The following is a 22831-nucleotide window of genomic DNA, read 5'->3' as shown; positions in this document are numbered from 1 at the left end:
TGTGAGCTACAACATAGCATTTCCAATCCCTCTGTTTTTGTCTGCTTGCATTTCTAATTTCCTTCACAGGTTAATTGTACATTATTTCAAAGTCCGATTCTTCTTGTGCAGCAAAATAACTGTATGGACATGTATACATACATTGTATTTAACATATACTTTAATATATTTAACATGCCATCTGGGGGAGGGGGTGGGGGAAAGGAGGGGAAAAGTTGGAACAGAAAGTTTTGCAAGGGTCAATGCTGAAAAATTACCCATGCATATATCTTGTAAATAAAAAGCTATAATAATAAAAAAAATTGCATATTTCACTTTGTACCAGTTCATATACATTTCTCCAGATTCATATAAGTCTGCTCCAGGAGAGCATACAGCTTATCACCTTCTTATATCACAATAGCATTCCATCACAATCATATAGTACAAATTAATCAGTTATTCCTCAGTTGATAGGTATCCCCTCATAATTCTGTGCCACAAGAAAAGAGCTGCCATAAATATTAGGGCATAGTTCTAAATTGCTTTCTAAAATGGTACTATCATTTCACATCAAATAGTGCAGTACTGGCTCAGTTTTCCTATATCACCTCCAACATGATCATTCTCCTTTTCTATCCTATTAGTCAATCTAATTAGTGTGAGGTAATACCTTAGTATTATTTTAATTTGCATTTCTCCAATCATTAGTGATTTAGACACTAAAATTGGCTAAGATGACACGAAAAGATAATGATAAATGTTGGTGGGGATGTGGGAAAATTGGGACACTAATACATTGTTGGTGGAGTTGTAAACTGATCCAACCATTCTGGAGAGCAATTTGGAATCATATCCAAAGGCCTGTAAAATTGTATATGATCTGATAGTATCTCTACTGGGTCTGTATCTCAAAGAGATCATAAAAAGGGAAAAAATACCCACATGTGTAAAAGTGTTTGTAGTGGCAAGGAACTAGAAGCTGAGTGGATACCCATCAGGTAGGGAATGGTAGAATAAATTATGGTATATGAATGTAATGGAATATTATTGTTCTATAAGAAACAATTAGCAAGATAATTTCAGAAAAGCCTGGAGAGACTTATGTAAACTGATGCTAAATGAAGTAAAGTAGAACCAAGAAAACATGTACACAGCAACAAGAAGATTATATGATGATCAATTCTGATGGACTTGGCTTTTTTCAACAATGAGGTGATTCAGGGAAATTCCAATAGACTTGTGATAGAAAGTGCTATCCACATCCGAGAGGAAACTATGGGAACTAAATATGGATGGAAGCATAATATTTTTACCTTCTCTTGGTACTGGTGTTGTTTATTTGCTTATTCTCTTTTTCTTTCTCATTTCTCCCCTCCCCCCGCCCTTTTTATCTGATTTTTCTTGAATGAATATGGAAATTATGTTTAGAAGAATTGCACACGTTTAAACTATAATGGATTGCTTGCTATCTAGGAGAGGGAGGAAGAGGGAGAAAAATTTGGAATACAAGATTTTGCAAAGATGAATGCTGAAAATTATCTTTGCATGCATTTGGAAAAATAAAAAGCTTTTATTTTCCAAAAATATATATGTAGTGATTTAGATCATTTTATATGGTTATAGATAGCTTTGATTACTTCATCTGAGAACTGATGTTCATGAATTTTCATGATTTGTCACTTGATCAATGGCTCTTATTTTGTAAATTTGAATCATTTCTCTATATATTTGAAAGATGAGGCCTTTATCAGAGAAATTTGCTTCACAATTTTTTTCACACTGATAGTTGCTATTTCTCTTCATCCTACTTCCCCCTTGTTTATTCTATCCTCTCCTTTCACTCTGTCCTTCCTCAAAAGTATTTTCTCTCTGATTATTGCCTCCCCAATCTATCCTCCCTTCTATGAGCAACCTCCATTCCCTTCTGTTATCCCCTTCCCCTCCTAGGGTAAGATAGATTACTCTGCCCAAGAAAGTGTATATATTATTCCCTCTTTGAGTCAATTCCAATGAGAGTAAGATTTAAGTATTCTCTGCCACTTCTCTCATTTGCCCTTCCTTCCCCATTATACTTTCTTGCCTCTTTTATATTAGGTAATTTATTCCCATTTTACCTTTCCCTTTCTCCATTCTTCTTTCTCACTCTTTAATTTTATTTTTAAAGCTATCATCCCATTATATTCAACTCACATCTGTGCCCTCTGTCTATATACTCCTTCTAACTGTCATAATGAGAAATTTTTTAAGTTACTAGTATCATCTTCCCATGAAGGAATGTAAATAGCTTAACCTTAATAAGTTCCTTATGATTTCCTTTTCCTACTTACCTTTTTATGCTTCTCTTGAGTCTTATATTTGGAAGTCAAATTTTCTATTCAGCTCTTGTTTTTTCATCAGGAAAGCTTGAAAGTCTTCTATTTCATTGATATCCATTTCCCCCTAAAAGATTATATCCAATTTTTCTGGGTAGGTGATTTTTGGTCATAATCTTATAGCTTCTTTGCCCTCCTGAATAATATTTTCCTAACTCTCTGATGCTTTGATATACAAGCTGTTAAATGTTATGTTATCCTGACTGGGACTCCACAATACTTAAATGATTTCCTTCTGGCTGCTTGCAATATTTATTCCTTAATCTGGGAGTTCTGGAATGTGGCTATAATATTCCTGGGAATTTTTATTTTGGGATCTCTTTCAGGAGGTGATGGTGGATTCTTTCAATTTCCTCCTGGTTCTAGGATATTAGGGCAGTTTTCCTTGATAATTTCTTGAAAAATGATGTCTAGTATTCTTTAACCTAGCAGTGTCACTATTATGGCATGAATCTCAAAAAAAAAAGGGTTGTTTTTTTTTAAAGGAAAATAATTTCTATGTATAAAAATATTTATAGCAGCTCTTTTCTCAGGGCAAAGAATTGGAAGTTAAAGGGATGTTCATCCAGTGGGGAATGGCTGAATAACTTGTGATGTGTGATTGTGATTGAATATTAATTCAATGGGAAATGATGAGCAGGATGCTCTCAGAAAAACCTGAAAAGTTCTCCATGAAGTCAAACAAAGTGAAATATACTGGGCACAAAGTAATAGCAATGTTCTGGGATGATCATCTGTGAATGACTTTATTATTGTTAACAATATGATGAACTATTCCTAAAGACTTATGATGAAAAATGCTATCTATACGCAGAGAAAGAAGGGATTGTATCTGAAAACAGAGTGAAGCCATAATCTTTCTTTTAACCTTATTTTTCTTGATCTTTTTTTTTTTCCTGAGGGAGAAAGAGATCTATTTGTTTGTTTTTTAAAACATGACTTTTATGGAAATGTTTTTCATAACTTCACAGGTACCTTCTTAAAGGGAAGAGAATCTGGAACTCAAAGTTTTAAAAAACAAATGTAAAAAATTGTTCTATATGTAATTGAGTAAAATAAAAACATTAAATATAAAAAATATAGGAAGAAAAATAAAGGTGATGTCTAGTTCTTTTTTTTTTTATCTTGGCTTCCAGAAAGTCCAGTAATTTTCAAATCATCGCTCCTGGATTTGTTTCTAGATCAATTCTTTGTCTAATAAGATATTTCACAATGTCTTCTATTTTTTCATTCTTTTAATTTTGTTTTATTGTTTCTTAATATTTCATAGTCATTACATTCCATTTGTCCAATTTTAATTTTTAATCAGTTCTTTTTTTTCAGTGAATTTTTCTGCTCCTTTTGCCATTTGGTGTATTCCATTTTTTTTTTTTTTTGGCTGAGGCAATTGGGGTTAAGTGACTTGCCTAGGGTCACACAGTTAGGAAGTATTAAGTGTCTGAGACTAGAACTCTGGTCCTCCTGACTTCAGGGCTGGTGTTCTATCCACTGAGCCACCTAGCTGCCCTTATTCCATTTTTTAAGGTATTTTCCCCCCTAGGGTGTGTGTGTGTGTGTGTGTGTACCAATCTGTTGACTCATTTTTCATTAATTTCTTGTATCACTCTCATTTCTCTTCCTGGGTTTTCCTCTACCTCTTTTACTTGATTTTTAAAATCCTTTTTGAGCTCAAAACTAATCCATATTTTCCTGGGGGCTTTGGATGTAGGATTTTTGACTTTGTTATTTTCTTTGGAGTGTGTACTTTGATCTTCCTTGTCACCACAGTAATTTTCTATGGCCAGAATCTTTTTCTGTTGTTTATTCATTTCCCCATCTTATTTCTTAACTTTTAACTTTTTGCTAAGGTGGGACTCTGCTTCCAAAGTGGAGCGTGCATTGTCCCAAACTTCAAGTGTTTTGTATAGCTGTTTTCAGAGGTACTTCAAGGGACCTGTAAATTTTCAGTTTTTCCAAGGTGGTATGATTTAAGGAGAGATGTGTTTACTACTCTTTTTGCCTGTGCTCTGGTCTGTGAGCAATCACAAGCACTCTTTTCTGCCCTGGAATTGTGATGAGTCCCTGCTCCACTGGAGCCCACAAGCTCTGGTATGCTAGTGCATCCCCTTGCCCTGGGACTGCTACCCAGGAGTGACCCAGATTTGAGTATGGGCAAAGCAATGGTTCTACCTCAGTGCTAGCAAAAAGACATCTGTAATCTTTTTCTTACCAGTTGTCCAAACCCTTTACTGTCTAGCTAAGAGCCTGGAAGCAGCCTAAGAGCTGCAGCCACTGGTGATCCATTCATTCACTCTCAAGGTCTGCTCATGATTTGCTGGGGCCTGCTCTGAGACAATCCTTTACTGCTAAAGTTTTAAGTTGTTTTGACCTAGAACACTGTTGCACCCTATCCTTTTGTGGGTTTTGCCATTCCAGGATTTTAGGGCATTAAAGGTCTTTGGAGGAATTTGGGGGAAGAACCCAGGCAAGTTTCTATCTTCTCAATTCCATTTTGTTTTATCTGCATCTCTAACTTAGCTAGAGTTAGAAATGCAGAGAAAGACTTTCTTTTTGAAAGCACAGAAAAATTTTCATTTTTTACACATTTTTTTTCTTTTGTCTGATTAAATATAGGAAGAAATCGACTTGGATTTACCAAGACACAAAACACAGACAATGCTCACAACACAGTGGACATTATACAAATACAAACACTTTAACAGAAACAAAGACAGACACATTAGAAGCATTTGCTGGCAAAATCGTTTTTGAATTAATCCAGAAAAACCAATTTTTAACCCAGAACCAAACCACACCAGACCAAATCACCTGATTGATTAGATAAGACCATTTGTCCATGGTAGTACAAATATTTATCAGATTCTCAGTAGCAACCCCTTCAAAACTATGCTGACTGCATGGTATTCCCAGATTGTGATTTCTTAAATACCCTAGGTCAGCCTATTTAAGAATCCCATTGCCAGCCCTGATTTATTATGGTTAAAATTGTCAGTGCCGCCACAAATCAGAACCAGAACCAAAATCCCCAACTTAATACCAAAAATTTAGGAACTGATGATACATTGAGCTCATCAGCAAGGGGTTTTCCCACACAGTAGTTGTTGCTGGGGTTTGGGGGGATAGAATAAGAGTTGTGATATCCTATGTTTAAACAGAATCTGTTGCTTGGGACTAGTAACAGGTGGGTTACTAGTGGGGGGGGGAGGGAGGAAAGAATGCATGTAGAGTTAGGGGCAAAGAGAGGAACTATAGAAAAATTGGACTTTAGCTTTCTCAGCTACCCATGGCATCTAACAAAATATCTGTAAAGAACTTTTGATACTGTACCTGGTACACAGTAGGTACCATTTAATGCTTATTCTATCCCACCACCACTATCCCTTAATTTTCACATTCCATAAAGGGATACCACAACTTCAGACAAAGGTATAGACTCCCACTGTGGGAAGGGAAAGCTATTCTAGGACCAGATTGAGCTGTTGCCAACTAGCTTTCTTTCAACACTACCCTGACTCTTAACTGTAAAGCTGAGACTTTTTTTTTTTTTAGTTGGTCAAATGGGGAGAAAGAAGAGAACCAATGCCAACTTCATAGGAAGCTAGGGGCATCCTGGCCCATGTTATTTAGTTCTATTTTCTTTTCTATATGATTCTAGAAAGTAGGTTCCTTGAAAATATGTTAAGTTTATCATTATCTCCAGTAGCCCCAAGGGACTTTATAAATGGGTGCAGATGACCTTATTTGTTGGGTATGTGAGCTTAGACAAAATACTAGCCTCTTGTAATCTTCAATTTCCTTATCTGTAAAATGAGAATGTTAATTCTTGGAAGTACCTATTTAACAAGAGTGAAGAACACTGTTAATTTTTTTTTTTTTTTTGCTGCTGAGGCAATTGGGGTTAAATGACTTGCCCAAGACACACAGCTAGGAAGTGTTAATTGACTGAGAACAGATTTGAGCTCAGGTCCTCCTAAATTCAGGGCTGGTGCTCTATCCACTGCACCACCTAGCTGCCTCGAACACTACAAATCTTTATTATCACACACATATGCTAAATAAAAAATGGACAGAGGAAGAAGAAACTATCAAGCAGAAAATGACAACGTGCTAGCACCGTTACTCCATTTTGCCTTTATCTGCCACTTTGTGAAATTAAGTTTCAAAGTCACTGGAGTTTGGCTCCTCTCAAGAGTTGAATGACATGACATAACAGTCCCTTTTCCATTGTTTTTCCCATTCCTTTCAACCTTTTCCTCACTGTCTCCAGCAAGAAACCAAGCGTTTCAAACCCCAGCTTCTTAAACTGCATTCTGAGATCCATATGGGGATTTTGTAACTGAATTTAAGGGCCATGAAAATTATGATTTATTATCAGCAAATGTTAGACTGACATATCTATTTTATATATTGTTTACTTGGGGTGGGAGGATACAAATAAAAAAAGTTTACCAAGTCCTGTATTAAACCTTTCATCCTGCTTTTCATTCTCTCCAAACTATATATCAAGCAGGTGAAGACCAAAGTTTAGGGTTCTTGGCTACCAAGAGCATTGAATCTAGTTTGTTTTTCAACTGCCTGTATTGCTAAATAAATTGTTCAGATACTACTGTTGTTTTTTGTTTTTTTTTTAATATTTAACATTTCTCTCTCAGAAACACACACTGTTAAATGCAAGTAAAATTTATTTGAGGCAATAAAGTTTAGTACCAAAAAACCAAAAAAAACAAAAAACTGTATCTACAATATTGGTTGGAGGAGTAGGGCAGAGAAAGAAAAATGTTATGTCTCCCCATTTCTTACCCACCAAAACCAGGGAGTTTACCTCTTACTATTTATGAAAGGGTTATTACTAGTCTATTAGCCTCTATACCACCTGATTCAATTAGTAAAGTATCATTTCTACAAGTAGGGAAGGGTTCATGGAAAGACAAGCATGAATTACTGGTTTCAGTTCAGACACAACATCCCAGTTACCCAGGGATGAGGTCCAGAAAGGTTACACTTCTACTTTCTGTTCAAATCCAGACCCTGGGGGATGTGAGGGAAAGGTCCATTTCCCCCTCACTTAGTAATTAGAACCAAGACAGGGGTGAGCTATAGGCTGCATTGGTCAGCAGGTTTCTTTAAGCTGAGAATATATATTCATATATATTTTTATAACCCCATTTGCCAAGAGTTAGGTTTAAAAGACAAGTCTAGCTTTCTGATAAAGAATCTCAGAAATTGGGTAAAGATTCTATCATCCCCTGTTTGTGCCATGGCTGGGGTCTCTAGTTAGTCTCCATTTTCTCTGGAGTTTTCTCTGACTCAGTGGAGGTCTGGCCAGATGGAAGAAAGGGTCCCACCAGCCACGTGAGGGGTGTGTTGTGAGCAACGTATTCAATCATTTCATCCAGGGACTCTCGGGCTTTGCTCACTTTCTCTTTACTCTGGGCCAGGACGGTACTGGAGAGGTCCTGAAAGGACTGGACTCCTGAAAAGGTGGCCCGAAGCTCTTCAATCTGGGTCTGAGCCTGCTGTACTTTGTCCTGGATGTTGCTAGGAAGGCCTTGGATACTGGATACAAGCTGTAAGCAGTTACCCTGAAGCTGTTGGGTGACATCCCGGAACATGGTAAGGGTACGAGACTCAACCTGCTGAAGGGAGGGAAGAGAGGGAAAGGTTAGCCCATCAACATTGCTTTTTCCAGTGATTTGGGGACTGATTTAAAGTGGAAGTCACTAAGCTAAGCATGGCCCCCAAAAGAAATATGAAAAGCTTATATAATATATAATATTAGATGTAAATATATTATGATTTTGCTGTATTTTCTTTTTTATCATTATTATAAGGTAGAAATTCTTATATTCCATAGTGCTCTGGACCTTTTGGGCAATCTGGGGAAATCTAATGAACTCAGACTCACGGTTGAAAATGCATAAAGATGTAATTATATTAAAATCATAAATCATAATTTTTTTTAAATGGCAATGATAAATGGTACCTCTGGGAATCTGACCTTACTTCAGAAATTAACAAGGGACATACTGAAGACAGGATAGTACTGCTATTAGATCAGTGACTAAGAAAGACTTCTCTAGCAGAATCTCTAGGATTCTGGGGACTGAATGTGGATCACAACATAATATTTTCACTTTTTTTTGGTTGTAGTTTGCTTACACTTTGTTTTCTTTCTTACTTTTTAAATTTTTAATCTGATATGTGCAGCATGATAATTACAGAAATAGGTACAGAAGAATGGCACATGTCTAACATATTAGATTATTTGCTGTCTGGGAGGGAGAAAAAATTTGGAACACAAAGTTTAGCAAGGGTGAATGTTGAAATATGCATATGTTTTGAAAATAAAAAGCTTGAATTAAAAAATAAATTTGGCCTTCTAAGTTTCACTGCACCTTCTCATCACTGATCCTTGCATAGCCTTGTGTTCCAAATTTTCCCCTTCTTCCCTAAACCCCTCCCCCTAAATGGCAAATAATGTAATATATGTTATACAGATTAAAATTCATGTTAGTCACCATACCTTCTCAATGAGAATAGCTTGTTATAGGCATCTAGACTTTAGGGATACTAAGGCAAGAGTGATCTAGATTTTTCAGTCTAGAAGGTTTATTAAAAAAAGGATGGAGAGTTATTTTATCAGATCTCAGTTCCCTCACCTGCAAACTGAAAGGCTGGATGATCTAAGAGTCTTTTAATTTGGGTCATTCTTAGCTTCTGTGACTTGTTCTTAATAAATTCATGCTAGTTCCTAGTGCTCATCTTCAGAGACAAGGGGAAAGTAAGAGAATGAAGAACAATGGAAAACACTGCTACTAGAAAAGGATCAAGACCCTGCTCTTGTGGGTAGTCCAATGGCTATAGTAAGTCAGGAAGGCCTATCTCTGAATTCAAACCCGGCCTTAGACACTTAGTAGCTGAGTTTTGCAGGGTACAACACTTTATCCTTGTTTGCCCCAGTTTCCTCATATAAAAAATGAGCTGGAGAAGGAAATGGTAAATTATTCTAATACCTATGGCCAAGAAAATCTCAAGTGGGATCAGTCAACCAAAACTCAATAAAAACGAGAACTTGTGGGTGATCGTACCTCAGGTTTAGCATCATCACTAGAGTCTTTAAGTTCCTTCTGGTTCCAGCTTAGCCACATTTGATGAAGTTTATCTTGGCCATCAAGCAATTTCTGAACACCATCCTGCTTTACAGTTTCAATCTGCAAAAGGGAGAGAAGGAGAAGGGGGTGAGAGAATGAGAAAGAGAAAATTCCCAAGAGAAAAACCATGGAGCAATCAGCAGAGAGAAGATTTTATATATCTGAATAGCCTAAAGAACCTTAGAAAAACACAACATGATCTCCAAGAAATTTACTGGGAAGGAGATAAAGAATATTAACTTTTTCACATGTAGGGGTCAGGCCTGAGGACTTCGTCAATCTAGGAGACTCTTTCATAGAGTGCTTCTGAGCTACAAAATTATATTATGGGCAAATTAGTTCCTTGAAGGACAGGAATTGTTTTTTGCCTATCTCCAGTGCTTACAAAATGCCTGGCATATAGTAAGCATTTAAATGTGTTTTTTTTTGATTCAATGCTTGATTGAACAGTCTTTTCAACATGGAAGAATTAATCTCGTAGGATTTAACTAAAATTATTACTAAAGACGTGCTATAGAATCAAATCCATCTTAATGCCCACTGTCTGGAACCTACGCTGAACAGTGAAACCTTACCAAGCTGATGGCCTGAGAGAGCTGTAGAAGGGCCTCTTGAGTATTTTGCTTGGTCTGCCTCAGTTTACCTAAGGAGTGCTGGTAGGCCCGCTGGTGGAGCTTGGAGGACAGGGAGCCCAGGCGAACGAAATAACCCTGTTGCTCCTTCTGCTGCTGGACAGAAGCCATGTCAAATCCTTCTAGAGAGGTAGCAATCTTAGCTATGAGGAAGAAGGAAGAAGTTCAATATCAATAAATCAACATTATGAGAGATAACATGCATAGAATCCCAGTCCTCAAAAATCTCATAATCTAATGGAAGAAACCCCCTAATAAGAGAGGCAAAGGATAGCCTCCTCGTCTCTTGGGAAAAGGCCAGAATACATCCAGCCATTAAGGTGGCTGAAAGGAGGAGAGATTTGTATACATTCACTTAAATAGTCAACTGAATCCAACCAGGGCCAATGATGACAAAAAGACAGTCCCTCAAGGAAATTCTATGCAGGTACAGAAGTGTCCCCAGATAAGCAAACCCAAAACAGGAATTAAAAATATCAAGAGTAATTTCAAGATGTGAGAAATCTTATAGTGAAAGGTTGTGAAATGAGAAAACAAAGAAAGTTCCCTTTGCACAGGAGATCATACCCAAACCTTACTTGAAAGCAGGCAATTCTAAAAAGCCAAAAATTAAAGGGCTTGTGTGTGAGTGGGGTGAAAATAGGGTTTTCTTTCTCTGCCAGAGCTGTAGTTTCAAGACTTCCTGACTTAAGGAACATAGGACTCACTGCCAATCCATACTAAGAAACATTAATATCTGGTCAGGTCAGATTATACAGAACAGTCCCCTTATTTGGGACAACAAGAGTTGGATAAGTTATTCTTGAGCATTATAATCAATAGATGAGAAGGTACACCTTCTAGCTTCTTTCTTCCCTTCCAGAGCTGGGAGTTGAGGAAAAACTATGTAGAATGTTACACATACACTGTACTACAACTTACTTTTAATTTTTGCTGACTTGCATGTTTTTTAGTCTTCATAGGGGAGAATTACAGTTAGAAATTAAATTTAGAATTACATAAAAAAAGGGCATTGATAAAAATTTAAGAGAATTCTGACTTCTAGGACTTCATAAGTCGCTTCATGTTTCAGTTTCCTTGTCTATAAAACAGAGAAAGAAGTTATCTCATATCTATTATTGTGACGCTATTTTTCTTGCACTTGGAAACTGCACTGTTTTTTGCAGTGATAAAAACACTGGTGTAATTGAATGATGTTACTGAATCTCAGTGCCTTAAAAATAATCATAGTAATACAGGAATATATGCCTTGTGAGATCATGATGTAAAGAATTTGCTTGATATTACTAATGTAGCTGAAACATAATAAAGAACTGCCTACCTTACCTGTAAAGAGAGAGAGAAATGTGAGCCAAATCCCCAGGGGTTTTATGAGCTAAAAAAGCCTGCTTCACAACTTGCTACTTAATTCCTAAAGGATCTCCTCAAAGCAAGCTAAGGAAGATAGAGGATCCTTACCCAATTCTTCATCTGTCATGGGCAGGTAGTTGTCAACCCATTCTTCAGATTTTCCTAACACAGTATCCATGCCGCTGAGGACCATTTGTCCTACTTTGGAGCCCATGACTGAGTTGACACTACTGGTCACCATCGATTTGGTCATGTCGACCCCACTCTGGACAGCTCCTCGGGTCATATCCACAGCCTCGGTCACTCTGGTGGCCACAGCATCCTTGGCACCCAAAACAGTACTGGAGACTGCATCCTTGGCACCCAAAACTGTACTGGAGACTGCATCCTTGGCACCCCAAACTGTACTGGAGACTGCATCCTTGGCACCGGTCACTTTGGAAGATACAAGTTCCTTAGTATCAGCTATAACCTATGAGGCAGAGCATAAAGTTTAATATTCCTGATGTAGAGCACCTCTACCACTATCCAGACCCAAGTAAAGACAACTAAGTGGCTATAGCTCCTGTCCCCTCAGCATCCACAACTACTGAAGACACCAAAGCGAGATGTCTTACTGCCAAAATTGTTGATATTATCAAATGGCTTATTATCAGAAGCTGATATGGTTTTATTAATAGAAAGGAATTAGACACATTATCATACGCTCTTTTTTTTTTTTTTTTTTTTTTTTTGCTGAGGCAATTGGGATTAAGTGACTTGCCCAGGGTCACACAGTTAGAAGTTCCTAACTTCTTCTGACTTCAAGGCAGGTGGCTCTATCCACTGCACTACCTAGCCACCCATACTCTCCTGATGCTATTAAGGACTATCAGGATCCCTCCAGCTTGAAATCTATGTCACTTTATTCCCTCTTAGAAAGTAAACTCTCTTGAGAGCAAGTAGTCTTGCTTTTTCATTTACATCTTCAGTACTTAGCATAGAGCTCTGCCTAGAGGAAGGAAGGGTTTACTGGGAAAAAAAAAATTATCTAGAGAATTGACTCAAATATATAATACAATCCATTCTCCAATTGATAAATGGTTAAAGGATATGAACAATTTTCAGATGAAGAAATTAAAGCTATTTCTAGTCATATACAAATGCTCTAAATCACTATTGATTAGAGAAATGCAAATTAAGACAACTCTGAGATGCCACTTTACATCTGTCAGATTGGCTAAGATGACAGGTAAAGATAATGATAAATGTTGGAGGACTTATGGGAAAACTGGGACACTAAAAATAGACAATAGTTTAAAAATCTATTTTAAAATAGATTTTTAATGAATTTAAATCAACTAAAATCAAATTTAAAAATTTTTAAAGAATAACATGATACATTTTTTAAAAGGCAAAATATAGAGCAGAACCAGGAGATCATTATACACTTCGACAACGATATTGTATGAGGATGTATTCTGATGGAAGTGGATTTCTATGACAAAGAGACCTAACTGAGTTTCAATGGATAAATGATGGACAGAAACAGCTACACCCAAAGAAGGAACACTGGGAAACGAATGTGAACTATTTGCATTTTTGATTTTCTTCCCGAGTTATTTTTACCTTCTGAATCCAATTCTCCCTGTGCAACAGGAGAACTGTTTGGTTCTGCAAATATGTATTATATCTAGGATATACTGCAACATATTTAACATATATAGGACTGCTTGCCATCTTGGGGGTGGGGAGGGAGTGGAGGGAGGAAGGGGAAAAAACGAAACATAAGCAAGTGCAAGGGATAATGTTGTAAAAAATTACCCTGGCATGGATTCTGTCAATACAAAGTTATTATTAAATAAAATGAAATTTAAAAAAATTATAAAAAAAAAAAGGCAAAATATAAAGTTATTGTTCAAAGAGATCTGCAAGATGATGGCTGGTTAGATATACTGTCTCCAGCTTGATTATAGTTGTACCATTGTTGTGCCATCTAGTGGCTGCTTTCAATATTATACATCTCTCCTCCATCAACCAATTTTTGCTTGATCTAACATATCCCTATCTTGTAGGGTAGGAAAAAGGCTCTGATCAAGGTTAGAAAAGCAATATGACAGCAGAAAATACCAACTGGAAGTTAGGAGCACTGAGGCCGAATCCCAGACCTGAACACGAGTTAAGTAAAACATGTCCCCAGTAAGCACTAATATGCACAGAAGCATAGAGACAAAGATACAATTTGGCCTTTGTGGAGGCTACATTTTACTCTGAGAACAGGGAGGGAAGGGAGAAGGAAATATTTATAGCTAGATGAATAGAGGGAGATAGTAAACAAAGAAATGTTTGTAGCTACATGTTTAGAGACAGAGAGATAGTAAACAAAGACATATTTGTAGCTAGACATTTAGAGAGATAGTAAACAAAGAAATATTTGTAGCTAGATATTTGGAGAGAGATAGTAAACAAAGTTAAAGGTAAAAAAATCATTCATGATTCCAAATGACCGATAAAGAACAATGTTCACTTCATGATAGAGATAGTAGGCTAAGATTATGAGTAAGGAGTGCATTTTTTTGCATATGGCCATCATAGAAATTTGTTTCCTTGATACAGTTTCTATGAAGCAAGGGTTCTGTCTTTCTTTCCAGTGGGAGAGAATGAAATGGGAATAATAGTAATAAAAATAAATGCTTCATCATTGAAAAACTTAATTGAAATTTTAAAAAAATTATAGATATTTGTTGAATTGGGAGAAGGAGGGCAGAGCCAGTAATTCACAAAAGGTGGCCATGTAGAATAGCATTTCAGGCAACGGTCAGTACACAGATACAGAAATAGATAGGATATCATGTCCTTCAGCATTTGGAGTAAAGAGGCCCAGTAGTTAGCTTGAATTCAAGTGTACAGGAAAATAGAGAATATAGGTCTAGGAAATTAAGGCCAGAGGAATTTGAATGACATGGTTAGATGTTTTAGAAATATTTGGCAGATGTGTGGAGGACAGATGGGAGAGAAGAGAGACTTGGAATAATCCAGGTGAGAGGTACTGAGGGGTCTGTGAATGGTGTCATACCACTTGAACTAGTTTTACTGGGCATATAAGAAGTCTTTAATGAATGATCTTTCATCCATTGTCAAATGGGGAGTAACTTAATCTTTCCTTTTAGAGTTAGAATAAGCCTTCAAGTATTATCCAAATTCTAGATTTAAGACAGAGTTTGAGTTAGAACCCAGCTCTCCCAGCTTCTAGCCTCATGGCCCAGGAAAGGTGGAACAGCAAGGAAATTTATCTACCTTATCACTTGGCTGCTGAAGAATTGGCAATTTCTCTTCCAATCTGTCTAGTCCTTTGTGAGCATACTCACTGGCTGATGCGACTTGCAGAGGGTAAGAAAGAAAAGGGAGAAGCACAATGTTACTAATAAGTTTTCACTGACACCAAAAGCTCCTTGTAAAGGCCCACTTGGATTCTTGCTGGCATGAAGGTGACCTTGGGTTCTCGGAAGCTAGGTCCTGCCAAGGCACTTCTTCTGAAGACATTCTCAGCACCAGCTGTCCCAGCCACTCACCAGGATAGCCAAGTTCTGAGAATCACCAGTTTAACCTTGGGCTGTTAATGTTTTCCCCCCTTTCAAAGCAACTTTGAAGGTTGAATAGAATGTCACAGACCTCAACATAATCAAATCAGATCGCTTAAATACTAAGGTCCTGTAGCTGTTGCTGTAGTACTCTTATTAATGACGGGCTGACATGGTCTAATACTCAAACTGTCAGATTACAACAGAATTAGGGGTAGATTCCTGTTTCCCAAGAGGAAGTTGCAATATTTCTTTCTAATGAGCTCTCGGGGAGGCCATTACTCACTCTGAGGCTCCAGTTTGGACAGGAGTGGCTGAGCCCCACTGGCAGCGGCTGCGGCGAGACTCTTCGCTCCTTGCTCAGCAAGACCACACACAGACTTGACGTAAGGGTGGTTTTCCTTGGTGGACGCGTAAGCGGCAGATACCATGTCACAGGTGGAACTCACAAGCGGCATATTGACCACCCTGTTGACTATACTCTGACATAGGAAAGAGAAAGGTCAAAGTGGCTGTAAATCAAGGCACCATAGTACAGGAAGGAGAGGAAAAGAGAGAGAGGCTGGTGAGGGGGGTTGTGGAAGGAGGGAGAGGGATGGAGGGAGAAGAGGAGATGGAGAAGAGAAAAGAGAAGGGAAAGAGGAGGGAGGAGAAGGCAGAGAGAAAATACAGCATTATAGATGTTATCATGACTCACAGTCTACTGGAAATACTTTCTAGCTATGTAACTGGGGGCAGATTCCTTCTCAGCCACGTAGGCCTTTTGCTTTAACTTTCCAACAGAGAGAGCTTTGCTATAGTTGAAGTTTCTTTTAGAGGTCAGGCTCTTCCTTCTAGACTTGCCTCCCTCTAAAAAGTCAAACTTTCTAAGGGTCAAAGTTTAATATTAGAAGGAATGTTGGCAAGAAAAAAGAAGGAAATTGTCCCAAGTTAAGATCAGTGTCTAAGCCAAGGCCAGTGATCTTTTCTGCCATGCAAGCTTTTTGCTACTTCCAAATTTCTCCTAATTAACTCCATTTAGTCTTCTTTTACTTGATCCTCTTAGTAGTTGTGTTTAGGCTGCATGAGAGGGAGGGAAGGATTACTGTGAAATTAAGACTATTGAATGCATTTTTCTGCCAAGTTAAAGCTCATCAAGAACAAGGATTGATCTATTTCTCTAACCTATCCTTTTTTTTCCACAACATGATTTGGAAAAGGAAGGGACTAAGCATTTATTAAGGTTCTATTAGACTCAATGGACAGACTCTAGGCCTAGAGCCAGGTAAGGCTGGCTTCAAATCTGGCCTCAGACATTTACTAAACTATGTAACCTTGGAGAAATCACTTAACTCTGTTTGCCTCAGTTTCCTTATCTGTAAAATGAGCTGGAGAAGAAAATGGCAAACCACTCCAATATCTTTGCCAAGAAAACTCGGACAAAATTGGGAAACTGTGATCCAAAATGTCATGAAAGTCAGACATGATTGAACAACACATGGGCACAATACATTTGTAAAGTATAAAAAACTTCACAAAAGTTATCTCCTTTGACCCTCACAATAACTTGTAGGGGGAGGGAAGATACTATCATTATCATCCCCATTTTATCGTTGAGAAAACTGAAGCAGACAGAGCTTAAACAATTTGTCTAGGGTGACACACTTAGTAAGTATCTGAACTTAGATTTCAACTCAGATCTTCTAGATTCTTTCTAGTGCTCAGATCCATCTAGCTAGATTGGCCAGGTTGATAGGACATCTCCCATAACTTCTGATTGCTTCTACTACTTTCCTTGCAATGCTTCTATCTTATTCATCTTTGCTTCCTTTAAGAATTCCATCTAAAATTTACCTTCTTCTGAGATAACCTTCCTTCTTACACGTACCTAATTATTTATATGTTGTATTTCCCATTTGAATATAAGCTCCTTGAGGGTCAAGTTTTTTGTTTTGTTTTTTTTTTTTTTGGTCTTTCTTTGTATCCCCCACACTTAGCACAAAATAAGTAAGTGCTTGACAATAATATGTGATATTGGCAGGGTATTCTGAGACACCAAGATACCCTAAGAACAGCTTCGGTTTGTTTTTAGTTTCAAGCCATCCCTTGCTGAATATATAACAAGATTATCCCTCCTCCCCACAGAAAATCAAAGTAGTTCAATTATACTTTAGGGAATAAATTTCCTAATGTTTCCATTCCCAACTGTCTGTCACCTAAGGCAGACTGGACACCAGGGAAAGCTAACCTGTTACACAGTCTATCATCTTCATGCTTATGATGCCTTAGCAGTGGTCCTCAAACTTTTTAAATAGGGGGCCAGTTCACTGTCCCTCAGACTGTTGGAGGGCCAGACTATAGTAAAAACAAAAACTTTCTTTTGTGGGCCTTTAAATAAAGAAACTTCATAGCCCTGGGTGAGGGGGATAAATGTCCTCAGCTGCTGCATCTGGCCTGCGGGCCATAGTTTGAAGACCCCTGCCTTAAGGTTTATGAAGCTTCTTTACAACAAATCTAAGATGTATACACTCATTTTACAGATGGGGTGGGGTGGGGACAGAGGTTGAAAAAGGAGTGACTGATTAAGGTCCCACAGAATATAAACAGCCCATTTAGGCTTTGTACTTGGGTCTCCTGATACAGAATATGGCACTCCTATTCTAGCCCAGCCACTTAAGCCACAGTTCCTTTTACTCCCTGCTTCTGGGTCCAGGTACCCAATCAAACACATTTGAAATGGAAGCAATCTCCCCTCCCTCTCACCCTTGATGCCTCCAGTCTGGAAGTGTCACCAACTCAGGTTGCTACCACCTTGTACCCGGCTCATGGGAGGGTCATACCTGCTGCATCGGCTCTTCAGCTGCTGGGATGTTGGCTCCGGTCTCAATTTCACTGGAAGACATCCTCAAGGTAGAAGGCCCTAGAAGCCAAAGAGAAACAGTTGTTGCCTCACAAATCTATCAGCGGGCTAAAGTTCAGCACCACGTAGAAACTGGGCAGAGGTCAGCCCAGCCTGCTTCTACCCTCTGCCCTAGAAACAGGTAGCTATCATTCAATTCCATCTGAACACGATTTCATCAGCTTAAGAGCTAGCTAGGGCACAACTAGGGCAGACATTACTATGGCTCTTGAGTATTCCAAGGACTGACTTAGAAAGACTTCTAGAAACACTGAGATGATGATAAACCCAATAAAGTGTTTTCCTTCTAAGTGGGTGGACACAGCTTAACTAGTTAGCTCTCCAAGCAGAGCCAACCCAAAAAGGAGCCGATGTGAACAACTCTCCCTTCCAAGTCACCTTTATCAAGTAACCAATTTTTCCTATTGGATTCTTACCACCCATCCCATAAAGTAGATGACACAAACAGTAGCCCCAACTTTATCAAAAAAAAAAAAAAAAAAAGGGGCACACTGTCCAGGGTCACTTGACCAATAATTAGCAGCATCTGAACTATGGTCCTGAGATCTGGGTTTTGAGGGGCATGACTCTGAGTATGGCTGGATGAAAATGACATTGATGCTTCTGGCTCCCCATTCTGCCCCATGATAAAGATCTGGTTTTCCAGGTGGGAAGGGTAACATCTTTCTTTAAATCTGAGCATTCCCTTAGAACATAAAAGACACAGCCTGAGTCTTCTCTCAAAGAGTCCTTTCTAGACAAGAATGAATTAAGAACAAGAATCCTATCTTAGAAGTGCTTTCAATTGCCACCCATTTCTAGTTACCAGATATCAGAATTTGGCTTCTGCCTCTGATCCCATTGTTTCAAAACAGGCACAGCTGGGGCTGGTCTGATCTACAATTACTTATACAGCTGGTACTACATAAGGCTGTAGAAGGGTTAGCTATAAGGTGGTCTAGTAAAGTGTAAAGCATTTTCCAAGCATAACAGGTTAGCCGGTTGTACACTAAACTGGGGATGACAAAATTGAGAGGTGGGGGAAGAGAAAGATTAAGAGGCAGGCTTGGATGGATCTGTATTCTTGAGGAGTTGGGAATGGTGGAGGTGGAGATCACGAATTAAATACTGAGGTAATGTTCAACTTGTAACCCATATCTAACCATCACTTGGCTGTAGGCCCAGAAATCCTCAATGATGCACCAAAACAACTGTGATCAAAATCTGGAGTCAGGGGGCCTGAGTTCAAATTTTGTCTCACGTTCAGAGGGAGTCAGAAGCCACCTTAGTTTCAAAGGGATTCCTTCCAGCACTCCCAAGGCAGTAATGAAAGAATTTTTTCTCAATTGTTATTCTCCCAGACTCATCCTTCCATTTTCCATATTCAAAAATCAAATCAGTATTCTTCAGGTCACTATCCCCCCCCCCCCCTCCCCGCCCAACTGCTTCCTGTGGGAGGTCCACTTGGAAAGGAACTCAATTCAAGCAGTTATTAAAAGGATGAAGAAATCTTAAGTGGTAGACCAAAGGCTAAACAAATCTTACATTTTCTGACTGGTTACCTACATACTGACTTGGGGCTGAAAGTCGAAATGATTCAAATTACAGCCTCTGTAAGGCGAGTTAAAGGGTGGGAGGGGGGAAGAGAAAAAAGGATGGTTTCACCAGCTGGAAAGAACTCTAAACTTTAGGGGCATTAGCCCTTCCCCCATTCCCATACCTATTAGAAGTAAAGGGGAGTGTGTGGATGGCTGCTCTTCTCTCTTAAGTTGTGAGTAGGACTTGTGACCTTTCCCTCTATTAAAGGGGAGCCATTACATGCTAATTTTGACAGGCTATAAATATGTCTGGATTTGGGAGGAGAGTATTAAAGGAATTAAATTAAAATTAAATTTAAAAAATTAAAGGAAAGTACTAAAGGAATACAGGTAGTATTTTTATGGCAGATTATCCATTTGTAAACTCTAGAATTCTTTCTCATGGAAACACCGCTTTGACCAAGGAAGTCTACTTTTCTAAGCAAGATCTTAGTTACAGAGAGGTGGACAGCATTCAACAAATGAGGGCTCCTAGGAACAATACAAGGAACACCTAAGCGGAGCAGTGGATAGAAACTGTGCCTGGAGTTAAAAAGTTCTCAATTCAAATTCAGCCTCAAGATACATACTAGCTGCATGACCTTGTACAGGTCTCTTACTCCTTTTGTCTCAAGTTTCCTCACCTGTAAAATGAACTGAGAAGAAAATGCAAACTACTCCAAAAAGCCAAAACCCCTTAAAGGAGCCACAAAAGTCAACTATACGGGATCCCAGGCGGCAAGCAGGAGGTGAATGTAAAAAGCCTTTAAAAGACCAGAAATTGCTAATTTATCCCCTTTGTTTTGCAAAAGAGTGTGAGCCATGCCCCTGGGCACACTCCTTATGCAGACTGGGACTGGAACTTAGATGGCAGAGCTCCAAATCCTATTCTTTTAACTTCAGCAAAGTGACCCCAGACGGGAAAGTCTAGAATAGTCCCAGCCCCTTCTTATTGGGACAGCCCCTCATAAAACCTTAGCGAAGCCCGAAAATCTTCAGTCTCGAGGGGTTTTGGGACTTCTGATAAGACTGTATCTTCAGGTCTGGCTCACACAGGTTGGGATTTGGCTCAACTCCACCCCTTCAGTAGTAGAGAAGGAAGGAATGAAATGGGAGTCATCCGGAACTAGCTGATAATGGATGAAGAGTGGGGGAAATAAGAGGGATCACCTAGACCCTTCACATCCTCCTTCAGGCCCCAGGTCAAGGCTTGCCTTCTAATACTGGACCCCGGAAGGGCAGCGAAGCAACTCAGAAAGGATGTAGGGTACCATCAAGGTGGGGAAACTCTCCCTTCTCATAAGGAGTTTGGGGAAGTTAACTAGCAGGCTCAAGAGGAAAATAAATCTACTTCCTTGGTAAAGCCCTCACCCCAGCGATGGCATTGAAGGCCGTAAACAATGGGGGAGATGGCAAATTACCCGGCGACAGGTCCAGGGCTCTCTCAACAATGTATCCTGCACCCCGCCTACTTTTACCCAGGAAACTGGCATAGAGAGGCGGCCTTCCAAGCCCCACGCCCGAAGGAGTGGGGGTGGGCGGGGGTGGGAGCTCCTAGGAGTGGCGAGTTTGGCCAGTGGCTCACGCGTGCTTTTTGCTCCCACACATGGCATCGGCAAAGAAAACCGAGGTCCTAGATTAACGACTGATCCTTCACCCAAATGCATAGGCACCCAAAAAATCAGCCACACCTGATCCGCGGGGCAAGGCAGGCCCCCTCCTCCACCTTCCCTGGGACTCACCCCCCCCCCCAAACCACTTACCCAGGGGAAATGTTCAGTTTGGGGTCGACGTGGATCGTCAGCTACTACTTACCACGCGGACTAGCGAAGACTTGGGGGCGGAATTCGGGAAGCAGAACCGGGATCAAAAGGAACTCCAACTTGTGCAGATCACGAGCGGAGGGACTTTTAAAGTAGTCCAGAGGAGACGCCTGATGGACAGGCTCTAGGAGCGAATCTAGAATCGGGGCCTTCCTCACGCCAGCCAATAGGGAGTTCGGGGCTGGCTAGAATGTTGCAACTTGGGGAAGTGGTGGCCGCTCGGTTCCGAAGCTTCGGGACTTTACGGGACTGGGCGGGGCGGGGCGGGGCAGGTTGAGGGTGGGGAAGCATTCTTTTCGTGCACCAGAGCTGGATGTCAAAGACTTCTAAGCGGGCTTATCCTGCTGGGGAGGTAACTGGTCTCAGAACTGGGTCCGAGGACATACTGCTTTACCTCCCTGTGCCTCGACTTCTCCTCGGTATCTGGTGGGGAGAACCTCTAAGCAACAGAAGGCTGTGGCCGGCCTTCAGGCTTAACTGCCAAAGACACACCTTCGCCACGTTGCCCTCCCTCCCCATCACAGTCCGGGGCAGTGCTTTTGTGGGCACTTCTCCCCTCTCCTCCGTGTGGCCCCCTAGATCACGTGGCGTCTGTTTGGGGAAAAAGTGAGTGACTGAGTATAGAGCGAAGTAAACATTGTGTATTCGCTCATCTCCGTTGGCGGCTTATTGCAGTACCAGATTGTAGTCAGGGGCAAGATCTTCGTTATTCACTTCTCCAGCTGCCTCCGGGCTAAGAGCGTAGTACACAAAGCTCTGCCCACCGCTGGTGCTCAATAAACATTAAATGAATGAATTGTCCTGGTGGAGGGAGTGGAAGAAGCATTCAGGGGGCCCGAGTTCCAAATCCCAGCTTTGTCACTTACGACCTAAGCCATAATAACAACCAGCATTTACATTTAAGATTTTATGCATAGTATTTTACCAATACCTAGTGCTGGTGATACAAAAACTGGGGGGCGGGGATCCCTCTTCTCAAGGAACTTACTTATATAATTATATGCAGAATAAACACAAATAATGCGACTAAAGGCAAGGATAATGTTGCTTCATCTGTGTCTTGAAGGGAGAGAGCCATTTAAAAAAGTATAGATGAGGAGAAAAAGCAGCTAGGAGATCAGATTGAAGTCATGAAAATGAATATTTTTGATTCTAAACCCAGTGCACGAAGTACTTCACCCTGTAGCTTCCCCAGAATTAGAATGGCCAGTGTTTTAAATCTGGAATCAGACATTTACTAGTTATGTGACCCTAAAGAAGTCACATAACTTTGCCTCAGTTTCCTCATCTGTAATAATGAGCTGGAGAAGAAAATGGCAAACTACTTAAGTATCTTTGCCAAGAAAACTCCAAATGGGCTCAGGAAGAGTCGAACTTGACTGAAAATGACTGAACGACAAAAATAGGTGAGCAGAAAGTGAATTTCAGGTATGAAAGATCACTGGTTGCTCTTGAAAACTAAAAGCTATCAGTTGTGAGGGAGTTGCCAATTTAAATTAGTGGAGG

The 22831-nt window shown here is 39.6% G+C and overlaps 1 protein-coding gene across 3 annotated transcripts; it reads right to left on the bottom strand.

Annotated features, from left to right (window-relative positions):
• Nucleotides 1–7018: 7018 nt before the first annotated feature.
• Nucleotides 7019–21528, bottom strand: PLIN3 (perilipin 3). Of its 3 annotated transcripts, none has more exons than XM_051971838.1 (8): nucleotides 21318–21528; nucleotides 17867–17946; nucleotides 15334–15529; nucleotides 14764–14846; nucleotides 11596–11959; nucleotides 10081–10280; nucleotides 9443–9565; nucleotides 7019–7987 (listed from the first exon to the last, which is right to left on the bottom strand). In XM_051971838.1, the coding sequence occupies exons 2-8, from the start codon at nucleotides 17927–17929 to the stop codon at nucleotides 7625–7627; spliced, it is 1392 nt and encodes a 463-aa protein (XP_051827798.1). In that variant the 5' UTR covers nucleotides 17930–17946; nucleotides 21318–21528; the 3' UTR covers nucleotides 7019–7624. The 3 variants fall into 3 exon arrangements, with proteins under 3 accessions (XP_051827798.1, XP_051827797.1, XP_051827796.1); XM_051971837.1 differs by having other exon boundaries at nucleotides 7019–7990; nucleotides 21266–21525; XM_051971836.1 differs by having other exon boundaries at nucleotides 7019–7990; nucleotides 21318–21525.
• Between the last annotated feature and the right edge of the window lie 1303 nt (nucleotides 21529–22831).

Source organism: Antechinus flavipes, chromosome 1 (genome assembly GCF_016432865.1).
Source record: "Antechinus flavipes isolate AdamAnt ecotype Samford, QLD, Australia chromosome 1, AdamAnt_v2, whole genome shotgun sequence".
NCBI lineage: Eukaryota > Metazoa > Chordata > Mammalia > Dasyuromorphia > Dasyuridae > Antechinus > Antechinus flavipes.
The sequence above is the reverse complement of the archived record's forward strand: the minus strand, read 5'-3'. Positions and strand labels throughout refer to the sequence as shown.

Excerpts from the sequence above, each read along its gene's own strand:
- PLIN3 (XM_051971837.1), bottom strand. The coding sequence starts at position 17,929 with ATGTCTTCCAGTGAAATTGAGACCGGAGCCAACATCCCAGCAGCTGAA. Across the intron at positions 15,530-17,866 it reads CTGAAGAGCCGATGCAGCAG|AGTATAGTCAACAGGGTGGT; the intron begins GTATGACCCTCC and ends TTCCTATGTCAG. Across the intron at positions 7,991-9,442 it reads GTGATGATGCTAAACCTGAG|CAGGTTGAGTCTCGTACCCT; the intron begins GTACGATCACCC and ends CCCTCCCTTCAG.